Source organism: Parasteatoda tepidariorum, chromosome 7, assembly GCF_043381705.1.
Source record: "Parasteatoda tepidariorum isolate YZ-2023 chromosome 7, CAS_Ptep_4.0, whole genome shotgun sequence".
Taxonomy (NCBI): Eukaryota; Metazoa; Arthropoda; class Arachnida; order Araneae; family Theridiidae; genus Parasteatoda; species Parasteatoda tepidariorum.
The window spans coordinates 63692386-63707590 of NC_092210.1; the positions used below are offsets into that span (position 1 = coordinate 63692386).

At 32.1% G+C, this 15205-nt stretch overlaps 1 protein-coding gene across 1 annotated transcript; it reads right to left on the minus strand.

Moving 5' to 3' along the window:
• Nucleotides 1-643: 643 nt before the first annotated feature.
• Nucleotides 644-14562, minus strand: LOC107442122 (pancreatic lipase-related protein 3-like). The gene is made up of 5 exons (XM_043054575.1): nucleotides 14438-14562; nucleotides 10205-10315; nucleotides 7337-7459; nucleotides 3438-3713; nucleotides 644-873 (listed from the first exon to the last, which is right to left on the minus strand). The coding sequence occupies exons 1-5, from the start codon at nucleotides 14553-14555 to the stop codon at nucleotides 839-841; spliced, it is 663 nt and encodes a 220-aa protein (XP_042910509.1). The 5' UTR covers nucleotides 14556-14562; the 3' UTR covers nucleotides 644-838.
• Nucleotides 14563-15205: the final 643 nt, after the last annotated feature.

Sequence of the window (15205 nt, forward strand, 5' to 3'; positions counted from 1 at the left end):
AAAAATTGAGATTTTGGAAGTGAGTATAAAAGAAAATCGAAATAAAAATAATATTTTTAAAAACCACGTTTTTGTAGTGGAGAATAATAATTTAAAAAAAATTGAAAAACGTAAAACGTGGGGAGCATGAAATACATAACAATATATATACACATTTTCTTACTCATACACATGCACAACCATATACGCATCCACATTCAGATACAATTACGGATATACATACACATATTCTCATGACCACACTTACTGTTATGTATTTCATGCTCCCCGCGTTTTTCGTTTTTCAAATTTTTGTTTTTTAATTATTATTCTCCACTACAAAAACGTGGTTTTTAAAAATATTTTTTTTATTTTTTTTATTAAGTAATTCTTTTGTAACAGTTACTACTATTTAAAAGAAATATACAATTCTATAATTTAAATCGCAAATTCCAGCATATGTTATAACATTATCTACATAAAAAAATAGTTTCTGTGCATTGCATTACGTTTATATTACACGCTATAAAATGATTTAAAATTAACACATAAATACATGAACATTTGAATAATTTACACTATTGAGTTACACATTTCAGTCATTTCACAACACAGACATTTTAAACTTTGAGCTTGTGGACATTTGACTGAAAAAATTTTAAACTATAATTAGATGCACTTTATTCTAAATAAGAATACACTTCAATACCAGAAATTACATAATTCATAATATTACATATTATAAATTAAATTACATAACAAAATGTCATATTATATAAAACATTACAATTTTCTTAAATAGTAGTAACTTACACACATCAATCTAAGCCATAGTTGAGTTTCTCAAAAAATATTTTCCTTAGCAGTCACGGAAAACACTGAATTCGTAATCTTCTAAAATAAAAAAGAAAAATAAACTGGAATATTTCGTTTTTCTACAAATTATGATATTATTCTTTTTTTTAATGATTTATTAATTTTCTTAAAACAATTGTGATATAATTGAATGAAATATAATTGATTGAACATAGAATATCAATTTTGATGGAATAAAAATTTAAGTTGTTAAATCATATTTAATCAAACATTTTAGTCTTTTGTGTCTATTTTTGCGTTTATTTTTCGTAACTCAAAATACTGAGTAACCGTGATATCATTATGGGTTTTTCACATTTTATTTAGTTGAAAAAAATCTGAGAACAGAAAATTGTGCATTATGCTGAATTTTTTTAATAAAAATTTTTATGCTTAGTTTTTTTTTAAAAATCATCTGGGGTCTGTAAAATTTGGTGATAAAATATGATTCAATCGCATTATACCTTTCTTGAAAATAAAAAGAAAATTAAGGGGCCACTTTATTGGAATTGTAATTTTGAGCCCAATCCAGAAAACAAGGAAAGTTGTAGATCAAGTATTGGGAGAAATTTGCCTTCTTGAAGAACTTTTTTGTTGGAACTAACCCGCATTTGATTTACATGGAGAGGAAAACCACGAAAACCTCCCATGGTTAGCATGACTGCAAGGGGTCTCTAACCATGATCCGTCTACCACTGATAATATTTTTATGTCACCACTGTGGTTGGTGCGAGCCGGGTGCGGAATTCGTTACAACCAGCCATCGCTGGGATTCGAACCAGTCTCACTTCATTGGGAGGCGAATGCTCAATCCCTTGAGGCACTGCTATTATCAAATTAAAGGTACTACTTTTTTCTGGAAACTCTTAATCTGAAATTAAAAAAAATTAGAGGATTTTGCTTAAGAGTTATAAGTACCCTCCCAGGGGTATATCATGTGTGAATTTAGATTTTTGTATCCTTAGAGTACTTTGCGAGACATTTTATCTTTAATTTTGTTGATATATTTTGGACATCTTCCATATCTCTTATGGCAACATTGCATTTTACGAGCTGCGAAAGATATTGCCGAGTGGGAGACATTTTGAGTCGAAAATTAGTACCTAAGCGAAAAATGAGCAAAAACGTCATTAAAACACGACACATTACAAACGGGAAAAGTATGAAATCAAAAAAATCAAGCAAAAAAATAAAAAGAAAAAAGATAGAAGAAGAAAACCTGTTTACTTATTATTATTGTACAACATGAAAAATGTCCTTTAGAGGAAAATATGCGTTTTGCATAAACTTTTAGCTGAAAATAACGAATCAGAAATTTTTTTCTTCTGTTTAACATGTACTACTACTATTTCCCACAAAATCCTCATTTTTGGGACAATAAAAAATTACAAGCAAGGGAAACATGCTTTTATCGACAATGGGGTTGTCGCCAACATTTTGATTATCTTGGCGATCTTGGTGATATTTTTGGTTACAAAAGTCTTTCCGAAGTTTTGAGGCTCTATCTAGATGCATTAACTAGTATCTCAGAATTCTCAAGGAACTTTCCTCCTTCAAAAATAATACGTAATGGATCATTTTGTTTCTTATATATGTATGATTCCACCATTTTTTGTTTATACAGAACCACATAGTTTATTCTAAAGGCCTGGTTTCTTAGGACAAGTTGGCGTTGCAAAACGTCAGCTTCAAGCGAACGCTAACCTCTGCTTGGTTAATTTGTGAGTTTGACAGCATACGTCATCGAACTCTCAGCTTGAACGACAACTGCAGTCCAAATCAACAGCAGTTAGATTACAACGTGACGTTAACGACAGAAGCAATGGCGGACAACAGCCAACAGAGCACTGAAATCAGCCAAGATTTTGATTTTAACATTAAGCAGAGCTTCTTCTTCATTTAGCTAAGCTATAATGTGTTTTTTCTTGGACAAAGTCATTATTTTTTCTCTAAAGCACTGGTCGACAATAACAAAATCAATACTAATTTAAAATAAATATTTGTTTACGTTATTAACTCATGCGCAATGCGAGATAATGTCTGCGTTGGACCGACTGCTCAAGCTGAGCTAACAAAACAGCATTTTGTTGGCGTCAGGGTAACGTCAACTTAACGCTAACGCCCAGATAAGGCTCTTGTCCTAAGAAACCAGGTCTTAAAGGATAAAATATAAGTTGAAACTTGTTATACAGTGTGATTTCTGAGGGAAACTATAAGAGGTGGAGGAAGGCGGCTATTGGAAACGACATGAAATTTTATCAGACAAATAAACAGGTTTTTGATGGCTTTAATCTTAGCATCTCGACAGAGACAAGATTTCAACCTTATGTTTATTTTTTCTCATAGACTTTTGATGTCCTTTTTCTCTTGCTTAAATAATAATTATGTTTGAAATTTATTTATTATAATCTGTTAATTTTTAAGTAAGAATTTAAAATTTTTTTTTTATATAAACGGGGTGGTTTCCGAAGCGCGTTGTGTATTTTTTTTATTTATTTCGTGATCACTAATCGTATTCAGATAAACAATCACTTTTTTATACCATAATTTTTGGTGACGCTGTGATTTGAATTTATTTTTAAACTTTAAAATAAACCTCTTACCATTGTATGGACATTCCAAACCCAAGTTTAGGAAATAAATCCTGTTTTTTTTAGGTTCATGCAAATGAGGAAAATATTTTTCGGCATCCATTCCCATTACTGCGCACTTTGAAAAGTCTTTTTTGCAACATCTGTAGCAATCACCAGACAGGAAGCTCTGGAAATCTTTGCACTCAGCTCCAATGTACAAGCCCTGAGGATGGTTGATCGATACTTTAAAATACTGAATTGCTTGCAGATGTGAGCATAGTGGAGGGTATATGAATGAGGCCAAAGCTATTAAAACAAAATCGATGTGTTTTAATGGAATTATTGAAAAACTAAAACACAAAGAATGATTTATAAGCCAGTTCCTACGATAAAAAGAAAGATCAATACGGAAATGATTACGCACTGTGGCTGAGTGGTACAGCTTCGCGCTCCCGTGCCACAGGTCCTGGGTTCGATCCTTGGGCCGGGCAAGGTTAACTCAGTCTTTCATCCCTTCAGTGGGTCGATAAATGAGTACCAAGCATGCTTGGGAACTAAACACTGGGGGTTTCGTGTTTGGCTGACCATCTAACAGGAACATTTGCTCCTGCACCTCAGAGCCCAATTTCAAGAAAACTGAGATGGGCACAGTAGGCCCTGGCCCACTATGGGCTGTCGAGCCACTGAGTTTAGTTTAATACGGAAATGATAAGGGGAAAGTTGGGAGTTGTTCGAAAGTCGTGAATTAGGCCCAATATATTTTTTTTCCCAATTGGGTATAATATGAAAAAAAACACAACTACTTCGATTTAGTAGGAACAACATATGACGCAATGCTAAACGAATGGAATTTAGTTGTTGTTTATTTAGTTATTGTTATTAGTAGTTGTTGTTATTTGTTTTAGTTGTTGTTGTTTATTTAGTTGTATTTAGTTTCAATAACTTTTCTTTATAATGCAATAAAATCTGGCGAGCAGCTATTTAAACGATCGAACACTTCGTTTGTTTATTTGTGGCTTGAAGTTAGGTTCGCAGAAAATGCCGTTCATGGGTTAAATTTAGTAGGAACAACACAACCTGTGACGTAGGCTATATTATACCCAATTGTCCTTTTGTCATACAGGCATCTGAAGGGCATACTTGTTGGCCACTTTTTCAGTATTACCATTTTCAGTTAGACCAACGTTGCTCTCATAGGAAGGACAGATAGTACAGAGAATAAAAGAACATCCATTCTTTGCCCGGGATTCGAATTCAGAACCTTTCTGATGCAAGGCCAGTTTTTTGACCCCTACGCAGGCCGGTCGACTTGGACCCAATATTGAAATCTAAGGTTTTCCCCATCCCTCGAAGTGAGCTCCGAGGTGGACATAGGAGATTAAAAGGGAAAAAACTTATACTTTCTAGACAAATGAGGTATTGATTCCATTGTATTGTTTTGCGCTAATTCGAATGTCACCGGAGGCAAGATAAAAGACTAATAATTTAAAAGTTTTTGGAGTTTTGTATGAAAAAAGGCATAAATAAAAAAATTATAATTTTAATACTTGAAACTCATAATTTCTAAACCAGGGGGGAAAATTTTCCCTCGCCAGCTCTCCATCGGCAGTTAAATAATTATGACTGTAAATTAAATCTCTTAAAATGTTAAGTTTTAAATTAAACAATGTAGATTAGAATATTATTGTCTGTACCCATCGGTGTTGGAAATCGTTCTGAAATCAAGTGGCAGTAATTTTCTTCTATTTAGTACAAAAAACACTGGTTTATCCACTTTTCGCCATCAAAACTATTATTTCTGGTAGCATTAAAGTCTTAGGACAACCTTATTTTGATGTAATATTATTATTATGGCAATAAATATGTTCCTATATTCTTTTATTATTTCAGTAATCTGCTAACATTTGAAATTTTTTTAATATTTTTTATAAATGCTATAAAATAGAGGCGAAATTTTTTTTTGTATGGCCTAATATCTTAACCCCTTCCGGCGGGATGAGGTTTCGCCCTCTATTTCTCGCTCCCGTGATATTGACGGGCTGGAGTGTTCAGTAGTAACGCACCAATAAGAATAAAACTATTTCATTTCTTTTGCCCGGAAAAAAATTTATTTCACATTTTACACACCAGACGGCAGTACCAGGATATTTTTAAGGTAATTGTAGATAGTTAGTTTATTTTAATCTAGATGTTAGCACTAATCAAATGCGTAATACAAACACAAAAGCCAAAAAAAAATAGGCACCTTTATGACCGTTTTCTTGAAAATTAACCGATCGTTAAGGGGCTAAGAAACAAAATTTCCGGACCTAAAGACTAGTTCTAAACTGTTATAAACTAGTACTGTTCTCATCGACTTGGTTTTGGTCTAATAATTGAGATTAAAAGTTACATATGTATACTATTCTTTTCTGTATTGCTTCGCTTGCTACAAAGCAGTATCAGGGGGTAGATACTTATATGAACAAAATTGTCATTTTTATGCATAAATTCTTTGATAATTTTTGAATTATTTAGTCTCATTGAATTTATTTTTATCACATTCAATCCCTCTTAAAAATTACATAAGAAAGTAGGAAATAAATCTTAAAAAATATTAAGAAATAATACCTCGTATGCCTAGATAGGTGTTTCAAATGTGTAAATAAGTATAATAAAAAAATTTCACTTTTTATTATACTTCGGTCCTACTCAATCTCTTACACTCTCTTAATTATTAGCCCTAACGACTTAATTTTGGTGCCAATTAATTCAGCTGAAAAAAAAACACACAAGGAAAAAAAATCTCACATATCTAGAGATATTAATATTTAAGTTTCCCATTGTATAGACACCCAATAACCCTCAGGAAATTCAAGACAGTGGTTGGTTTCGAACTTTTGATATCCATATTTGGCCAAAACCACCCCTTTTAGAACAATTTTCAGTTTATCCACAAAATATTTCCGTATTCCACTATTTAGGAACTAGCTTCTAATTAGTCGAACTAGTTAATACATATTAGATACATACTGGAGAAAATTTCAAAATAAAATCAGATTTCCTTCATTTAAAATATGTGATTGCTGAAGGAAGGCACCAAAGCAACCAGAAAAATATAGTTGGAACTTACGAACATGTATACATATCAATCATTAAAAGGTTACTTGAATCAAATTTCTAACATTCCTTGTAATTTTTTTTGTCATGCTAACTAACAGGGGAAACATAGGTTAACCTAATTATATTTTTATTCAGACAATCGCTTTGTAAAGGCATACAAAAAAAAATCCTATCAATATATTGGACGATAAATATCAGGATATAATTGTTACCAAAATTGAAAGGTTTTAAATAATTTTAAAACTTTTTCGAAGTTTAACGCTTCTTAAAGTTCTTTTTATAACCTTAAAATTAAAACTTCAACCAACAACTTTCGTGGCTTCCCTGATTTTCATTGCTATCCGTTCAGACAGTTTTACATCGAGTTAGATATCCTTGTGCATCACTGTGTTGACAGTGCAGTTACCCTCTTGTGTCATTCTTTAATAAATTCTAAAAAAGTCACTAAAAACAAAAAATAGAGTGCTTGCACAGTTTTACAGGACTAAAACGTTTTTTAGGACTCGTTGATGTCTAAATGAGACTCACTTGCTAGGTTATAAAAGTGAACTCCATGCAGCAAAATTACTTGATACGCTTACCATCACAATCAACTGAATTTTTCTAATGGCAAATAAATATTAAACTATGCAAAGCAAAAAAATCCTATTTAACCTGATCAAAATAAACTAGAATTGAGCTAAATTAAAAATATCTAACGTTACAGATTTTCAAGGCAAAGTATTCAAACAGAATTGTATTGAATAATCCACAGATGAGAGCTAGAAAATTAAAAAAGAAAAAAAGCATGTAAGTGACGCATGAACTCTGTTAATTCCATTACTTACCGTAAAAAAAATCTCCTTTTAATAAAGATGTCACTGCGTAAGAGTAGCAAGATATTTGAAAAGCACCTCCATTTGGGTAAAAATCAGCATGTCCAAAAGTATTGAATAATCCTAAGCTGACAGCTGGAAAAAAATACATGAATTTATGACAAAAAAAAATAAATTCAAAGAGTATCTGGTACAATAACGTAATACATCTTGGCAAAAATAACACAGGAAGAAAGAAAGAAAATAACTATTTTCTTTTCTTTTTTTATACAATATAACAAAAATATAATTATCTTACTGTGAGAATTCAGAGTACAAATAGTTTCGAAAGATAAATCATGTCCTAAAACGTATATTAGTAGCATAATATAAATATTGAGTTAGGTGTTACTTATTTCATAAACTTTAAAAAATTTTTTGAGCTTAACTCATTTAATAGCAAGGATTTTTTAAAATGAAATATATAAGCAGGTTAAAAAAACTGCTGATAGATTTCAAATAGAAAGTGGTGATAATTGAAGAAGTTATGGGAAAAATATACTTGAGGGTGCCCCTTGGCGAAATTGGCGACTTATGTTTGGCGCTATTCCTGTTTGCGCGGAACACCGTGGTAACAGGAATGACAGCCAGAATGATATTTCTATAAAACATTGGAAAATTTCATCAAAACATCGGCCAAAACTTGCAATGAACCTAATATAAGCAAAATTAATAAAACTAAGGATTTTGAATCGAAGCAAAAATTATTGGGGTAGGCCCAGCAAGAAAAGGAAAAAAAAAACTCATTTCTTCATTAAGCTTGAATATTCTCAGATTTAGGTGCACAGAATTATCTAATAACAGTTAGATACTTTCTAAATTTATCATGAATAGAATTTGTGTTCATTCATGGCCACATAAATTCATGGCGACATTCATTCATGGCGACGAAATATGAATCGAAAATGGCGTCTGTAATACCGGACTAGCGGTGACATTTTTTTCTTAAATCCCTTTTTATGACTGCCCACATACCTTCGATCTTATTGACCAGATTCAAAAGTAACCTTACCAGCCGGTATCCAACTTAGAACTAACGAACGTCTGAAATTACATATACAGATTAACATTTCAAAATATCGCTAAAATCTAAACCAATCAGAATCACGATTGGGTTTCAACATCGCCCAGCTTGGCGATCAACCGCGATCACAACTTGGCGAGAATCAAGGGGCACCCTCAAATATTCTCTACCCGAAGTTATCAGTGATCGAGAGGTTATTGGCCTAACAAAATTAAAACTTGTATAACAGATAGTATGTAATGTTTCTCGAAATTAAATTAAATACTAAAAATATAAATAAAGTTATCGTAAGTGTAATGGTCACTGCATTTCTGAATAAATATGCTGACTGGTTTTCAATTGGTTGACTATGATTGAAGAAATAAATGATCGAGTGCCTGGTCTAACAAAATGGCAGCTTGAAAAAAAATGCTTTAATAGTAAAGATTTTAAAATTTAATTTGACAAAAAATCTAAATACAAATAAAGTAATTTCACGTGCAACGGATACTGCATTAATTAAGATAACTTACTGATAGGTTTTCAATTTATATTGATGATTGAAGAAATTATCGTGTCCACTGATGTCGGACTAACAAAATGGCAGCTTATAGAGAAAAAAAATGATTCCTTAAAAGTAAGGATTTTATTATTTAATTAAGCAAATATTCTAAGTACAAATAAATTAATTTTTCGTGCAACGAAGATTTTGTATTTTTACTCCACATTCCGCACTCTTTCGTTGAAGGGATTGCGAATGGTAAAAGACACATGAGCCAGTGAAAAATATATTACTTACGTTAAAATAAATAAGAGTTTGCGAAAACCCCTAAGTTGAAATAGTTGTATAGTTGAACATTGCGAAAACCCCTAAGTTAAAATAGTTGTATAGTTGAGTATCATCTCAACTATACAAACTCACAACCTATCGACCTTAAAATAAAAACAAACTTTTAAAATGGACATAGATATTGTGGAAGTTGAACTTCTTCCAACATGAATAGTATAATTAAAATAAAATACATTCTATTTTAAAATAATGAAAAAATATCTTGTTCCTTATGATTTTAATTCAATTATACAATCATAATTTTAAGTAAAAACAAATCATTTTTTCATAATATCAATTAATTGTTGTAAAATCACAGGATTCATTTTAATATTTAGAAATAAGGAATCCCCCATCTTCATTTTGTGTTGACGTTCTTCTTGATCTAAATATGAAATGCCCATGTTGTTAATTCGAAGGTAAGCTTTAACAGAAGGTGACATTCAACTGCTACGAACAGCGTACTTTTAGCTCTGTAAAACCTGTAAATAAGTTTTATTCCAGATTTTAAGTTTACACTGGTACTTTCCGGGTTTTCATGAAAGTCAAAATACAAGTTTCTATACAATAGCTTTAAGATTTGTTTTTTTTTATTTCCTATGCACAATCAGTCTTTCCGATGAGCAGATCTAGTGCGTTCTCCAGAAGTGGTATCCATTCTTTCAGGACCACCACAATGGGTGAGATACCGGTGGCCATGTTAATTTGGACGTCTAGTTTCTGCCACACTAGATGGCAGCACCGAGACTCTATTTGGATGCTAAAGTTCACTAGGAATTTAATTTTGCCGGAAATGCCAAGAGCCAATAAGGCACGCCAGGGATCTTTTACATGCCACATAATCATACGACATGGCCGCTAAGGATTTTCTGCATCCGGAAAATCCGGCCGGGGATCGATCCCGCAGACTTGGGCTCAGAAGGCCGACGACAAACCAACTCCGCCACCCAGACACATAGCTTTAATATAAAGTAAGAATTATTAAACTTATACAATTTTTGTCACTTACGGAAGCATCTTCCTGCGTCCCCATGAATGGCGTCAGTAAATTGAGCATATTCGGCTCTGAATTTTCTTGCAGGATCACCATCTTTGATAGGAACAATAGCTGGGTCCAAGACTGTTGTTACATAAAAAATATATGAGTTAAATTTTATCTCAAAAAAATTTGTTTAAATTAGTAAAATGTTTTTCTGTTTTGAAGAACTTATTGTAAGATCATAAAATTTCTCAAATGGATTCTGTACCCTTGGATCGGCAACAATATCAATAATCTTCTATTCATTTTCGTCAATCACTATTGCTTCTCCTACCGAATGCACTTCCGAAGACATGTGATAAGATAGTAGCAGACAAAAAATTAAATAAATAATTGCATTAATTTATTATTTAAAATAATAAAAATGGTGTTTTCTAAAAACAACATCAATAACGAGGACTAAATTAGACAATAGTAAGTAAATATAAAACTCAAAACTAATGACACAGTTTAGAGTAAGCGTATTTACACAGGAAAATTGGAGAAAATTATTACTGTTAACAATAAAAAAATACCAAATTAAAATCAACGTAGAAAAATCACGCACACCATACACGCATGTATGTCCATGCATATATACTATACTTACATAAATGTATGCATACAGATACGTGTACATATGCATGAAAACACTTTCACAGGCAATTTAGTCTCTAATAAATCCTTATGTCCCCTCTGCGATTTTCTTTGATTGCTATCTTTTCACAGAACATGAAGTCGATCTGTCACAGAAACTGGAATCAATAAATCTCTCTTCAAGATCTAATTTTTTTTGTCGTATGCCTGTTTAGGCAGTGGGGGTGCGATTGTACCTGTTTTTCAGTGGCGCCATCTATGACCAGGAATTCGAGTTCTGCCACGCCATTCACACAACCACAACCCGTTTATAGGGCGGGTCACATTCACACACAAAGGAGAAAGGACATAGAACACACACAGAGAGAAAGAAACATCCTTGCCTTGCCCGGGATTCGAACCCAGGACCTTTCTGATGCAAGGACAGTTCCTTGCCCCCTACACAGACCGGTCGGCAAGATCTACTTTTAAGTTGGCCGATAGCTTTTTCCTAGCTATCTCTACCAGGAGAAAAACTTTTAATTAACTCCCCTGTAATGATAGATACGAAAATCTTCATTGAAAATTGGAAGGATAGTTTTAGGATAACGTAACAACGAAAACCTTGACAAAGCATTTTCAAAAATACGGAATCTTCTTTCTCAGAACTTGCAAATTTTATAAGTTTCTGTCCTAAAAGACGCCAACGATTAATATACGTTTCCGATTCATCAAATTCAGACTTCAGCCTCGCATGTTGCTTCATCAACTTCACTAGCATTAAGATTATCTCAGAGTTTCATTTCAGTGTTTATTAATAAGTTCGCTTTTTATTCCAATGAATTTAATTTTCATTAACTTGTCATTGCAGTTTAAACTAGACTCTTCTTTATCATAATCACTACAAGCCTTAGAGAATAATTTTCGTTATTGTGTTCGAGCTTTCTTTAACTCGTCAATATTTTCAGATTGTCAATTTGGTATATTGGCTCAAACGAAGCGTCTCATATAAATGATAATAGTATATTACTGATTCATCACGTTAAACTCGAAAAATACTTGAACTTAGTGGAATAATATGAGTGGAACAATTTAGACTCAACATTGGAGCTGTAAGAACACCCAAAAATAATTATGCTATTGGAACAAAAAATGAACTGAAGCAAATCGTTTGCTCTTGAAGCAGCATGACATCACTCATCATATTCTGCATAAATTGTTCCTATTATTTCCGAACTCTAAGTTTGTTTTTACTACAACTTTAATTCTTGCATTTTAGAATTGCATTTTAATATTGTTCTTTTATTTTTATCCTTGCGTTTTTGCATCGTAAATATTTGATGCCGCATTTAAAGTAAACGAGTTATGTATAATTGTAAATAAATGTAAATAGTAATTATTTAATGTGTTTATTCTTCAAACCATTCATTACGCTTCACTCTTACGTGAAAAGTAAATATTGTTTACCCAAACCTAGAAAAAAAAGGTTGAAATTTCTATCATCAACTTTCTTTCGTAATTCAGGTATTGCTTTTCTTGTTCCTTTTATTTTGTTTTTGTGCCATAAGCATCGTCAATATTTGATGCCAAATTTAAATAAACAGCATTATGTATAAAATCTAAACAGTATTTATTTAATGTGTTGATTCCTCAAGCAAACATTTCGCTTTCATCTTACGTCCAATTTTCGACTATTGAAACATTCTAAGGTTCACCTTTTCACCTCATTTCGTAGACGTCTTCTAAGGTTCACCTTGTGTTTTATCCACATTATGTGCACCATAGTTATCTGTAGGGTGTCTGTACTTACTCCATTGTGGATTAACCATAAATAAGCTATAGGAAAACTTCTAGTAGAAATTGATATTCGTTACGATGCGTCTAATGAATCATGTGGACTAAGGCTCCTATACTATCAGGTCTAATTCAGGGGCTCTAATGTGGACGAATTCCAGCTGTCTATCTTTACGAAAATGTAAGGTATTTTTGATGTTGTTTTGAGGTGTGAAGGTAATTTTGAGGTATACATGAGGTGTATTTAAGATTGGTAAGAAAACAATCAGAAAAATTATACCTCATAAAGGTTGCAATTGAGGTGTACGAGAATGTTTTACGTACACTTAGCTTATTTTCAGGTTGTTTAAAATTCACTTCAAATCAATCAGATTGATGAGGTGATTTCTTTGGTATACCAAGTTGCTTACCTGACACTTGTAAGATAAGAGGTATTTATGAGGTATAAAATTTTTTTGAATCTTATTTCAACTAAAGAGAACCAGGTATTTATTGAGGTATATGAAAGATCCAGAATAACCTGAAGTGTTAAGTTAACCTTTGGTTGTTCAATAAATACTTCCACAGGCGTAAAAATATATACTTCAGGTTGATAAGAAATAACTTAAGGTTGAAAACGAAATATCTTAAAGTTGTAAGTATCTACCTATCCACTGATATAAGATGAAACACCTCAGGTTGATACATAAATTCACCCCAAAATTTACCTTTATTATACCTCTGGAGGTATATTTAAGGTAAAATTTGGGGTATTCATTTGCACTCTACTCAACCTAACGACTTATTCATATAACAACCCCATTTATACCTTTGAAAAATGCCTCATTTTTACCTCAATTTTTCCGTAAGGACACTAGATGAATTGTGTTGTATGGATATACCTACGTACTAGGCTGATTAACAGACATCATTCAAAATTATTTTATTTGTACTGTATTTGCCCACTTGTAATATACACTATCGTACAATAATGGAAGAGAGACTTTCAGTTTTGGATATTTTTTGAAAATTTCTCAAGAAATACTTTAGAAATTGTTTAGTCCATGCTATTTAAAGCTTTCAGAGGTTTGATTGAATGTCATTAGTTTAAGAAAGAAAACAAGTAATTTTGAAGATTTCTATGGCAATAAGGTTGTATAGATTACTTTGATTGTTATTTGGGATAACTATTATAAAATTTCGTAAACCTTAAATATTTATAAATATACGGAAATTTCTTTTAAAGAGATTAATTTTACGTTTTTTTATGGCTCTTATGCAAATGAAATTATGCAAAATTTTTGGAGTGATTTGAAATTAATTATAAAATTACTGTTTTAAAATTTGTAAAAAATTCGCTAAAAACTGCTCGAAATATGAGTATTTAAAGTAGTACAGCACATGTAAAAATCAAAATGTTTTTTCCACAGCTTTGCTGCGAATCGCATTTGTCAACAAATGAAAAAAGTCTGATTTGAATATCTTTTTTAAAAAGTTTCAAACAATTTTCTAAGTAGTTTTGGTACTTTTTAAAAGAGAGCTTTAAACAATAAGAGGTTTTCTACAAATTTCATTTCGTATTTTAAAACAAGAATTATTGAAACCCGACATTGTGTGCGATAATTTTAACATATCATCATTCGTTATTAAATTTTATTTCATAATGCAAAATTAAATTTGGGGAAAATTCTTAATTATAATGTTATTTCAATTCGACTTTTAATGAAGTTTAAACTTCATTCTTTAAAATGATCTAACTCACGAAGGGTTTCTTGAAGAACATGTTAAGCATTTACATTTGGTATTTAGAATCAGCTTCAAAAAGTAAAGAGACACCACAAAAGCTGATGAAAAGACCGTCGTACTTTCACTTACAAGTCAGTCTTCGGATTTTATTTTGTGGTTCTCTTTCGAATATATATCTTGCAGCTTCGTTTATTATATAAGCTCCATAGCTATGGCCAATAAAATGAAATCGATTGCCATTCATCATGTTCGTTTGTTTCTGTAAAATTAAGCATACATATTTAAGGAATTATTATGGCAATGAATAACATTATTTTTAAATTATATTGTACAGCTACCTACTTTTAAATTTTTTGTTTCAAAAAATTCTTTCCAGCATGGGGAAATTTTTCCAGTAACAAATTGTTTTTGTAGAGTAAAGCATAGTTTGTCTATAGATAAAACTGGCCTTGCAACGAGGGCTGAAACTGGCTGCTGCTATGGAAACAAGAAATAGCGAATTACAGATTCCCTTTCTCTCACCAACTCGAGCCAAAACCTGTCTTAAATAAAGACCCAACGTCCCTTCTTTATACACTGCTGGCCACCCAAATTTCAACACCAAAAAAGGCAAGATATATCACAACAAAATTTATTTTGTAGATAACATGTTGACCAAGTATCAAATAATTAAATTTATAGACTTTCGTGAAGTGTGGTTCTTGTAAAAATCAGTAGCCAGAGTAGTCGCCATTGTAGGAGATCACCGCTGCCACACGCCTCGGCATGGATTCAAAAAGACTTTGGATGTGTTCTTGGGGTACAGCAAACCTAGCAGCTTCCACGCGTTGCCAAAGTTGATCTGGTGTGGCAGCTGGGGATGTAATCTGGGTCAATCATTGAGCAGTTATGGACCAC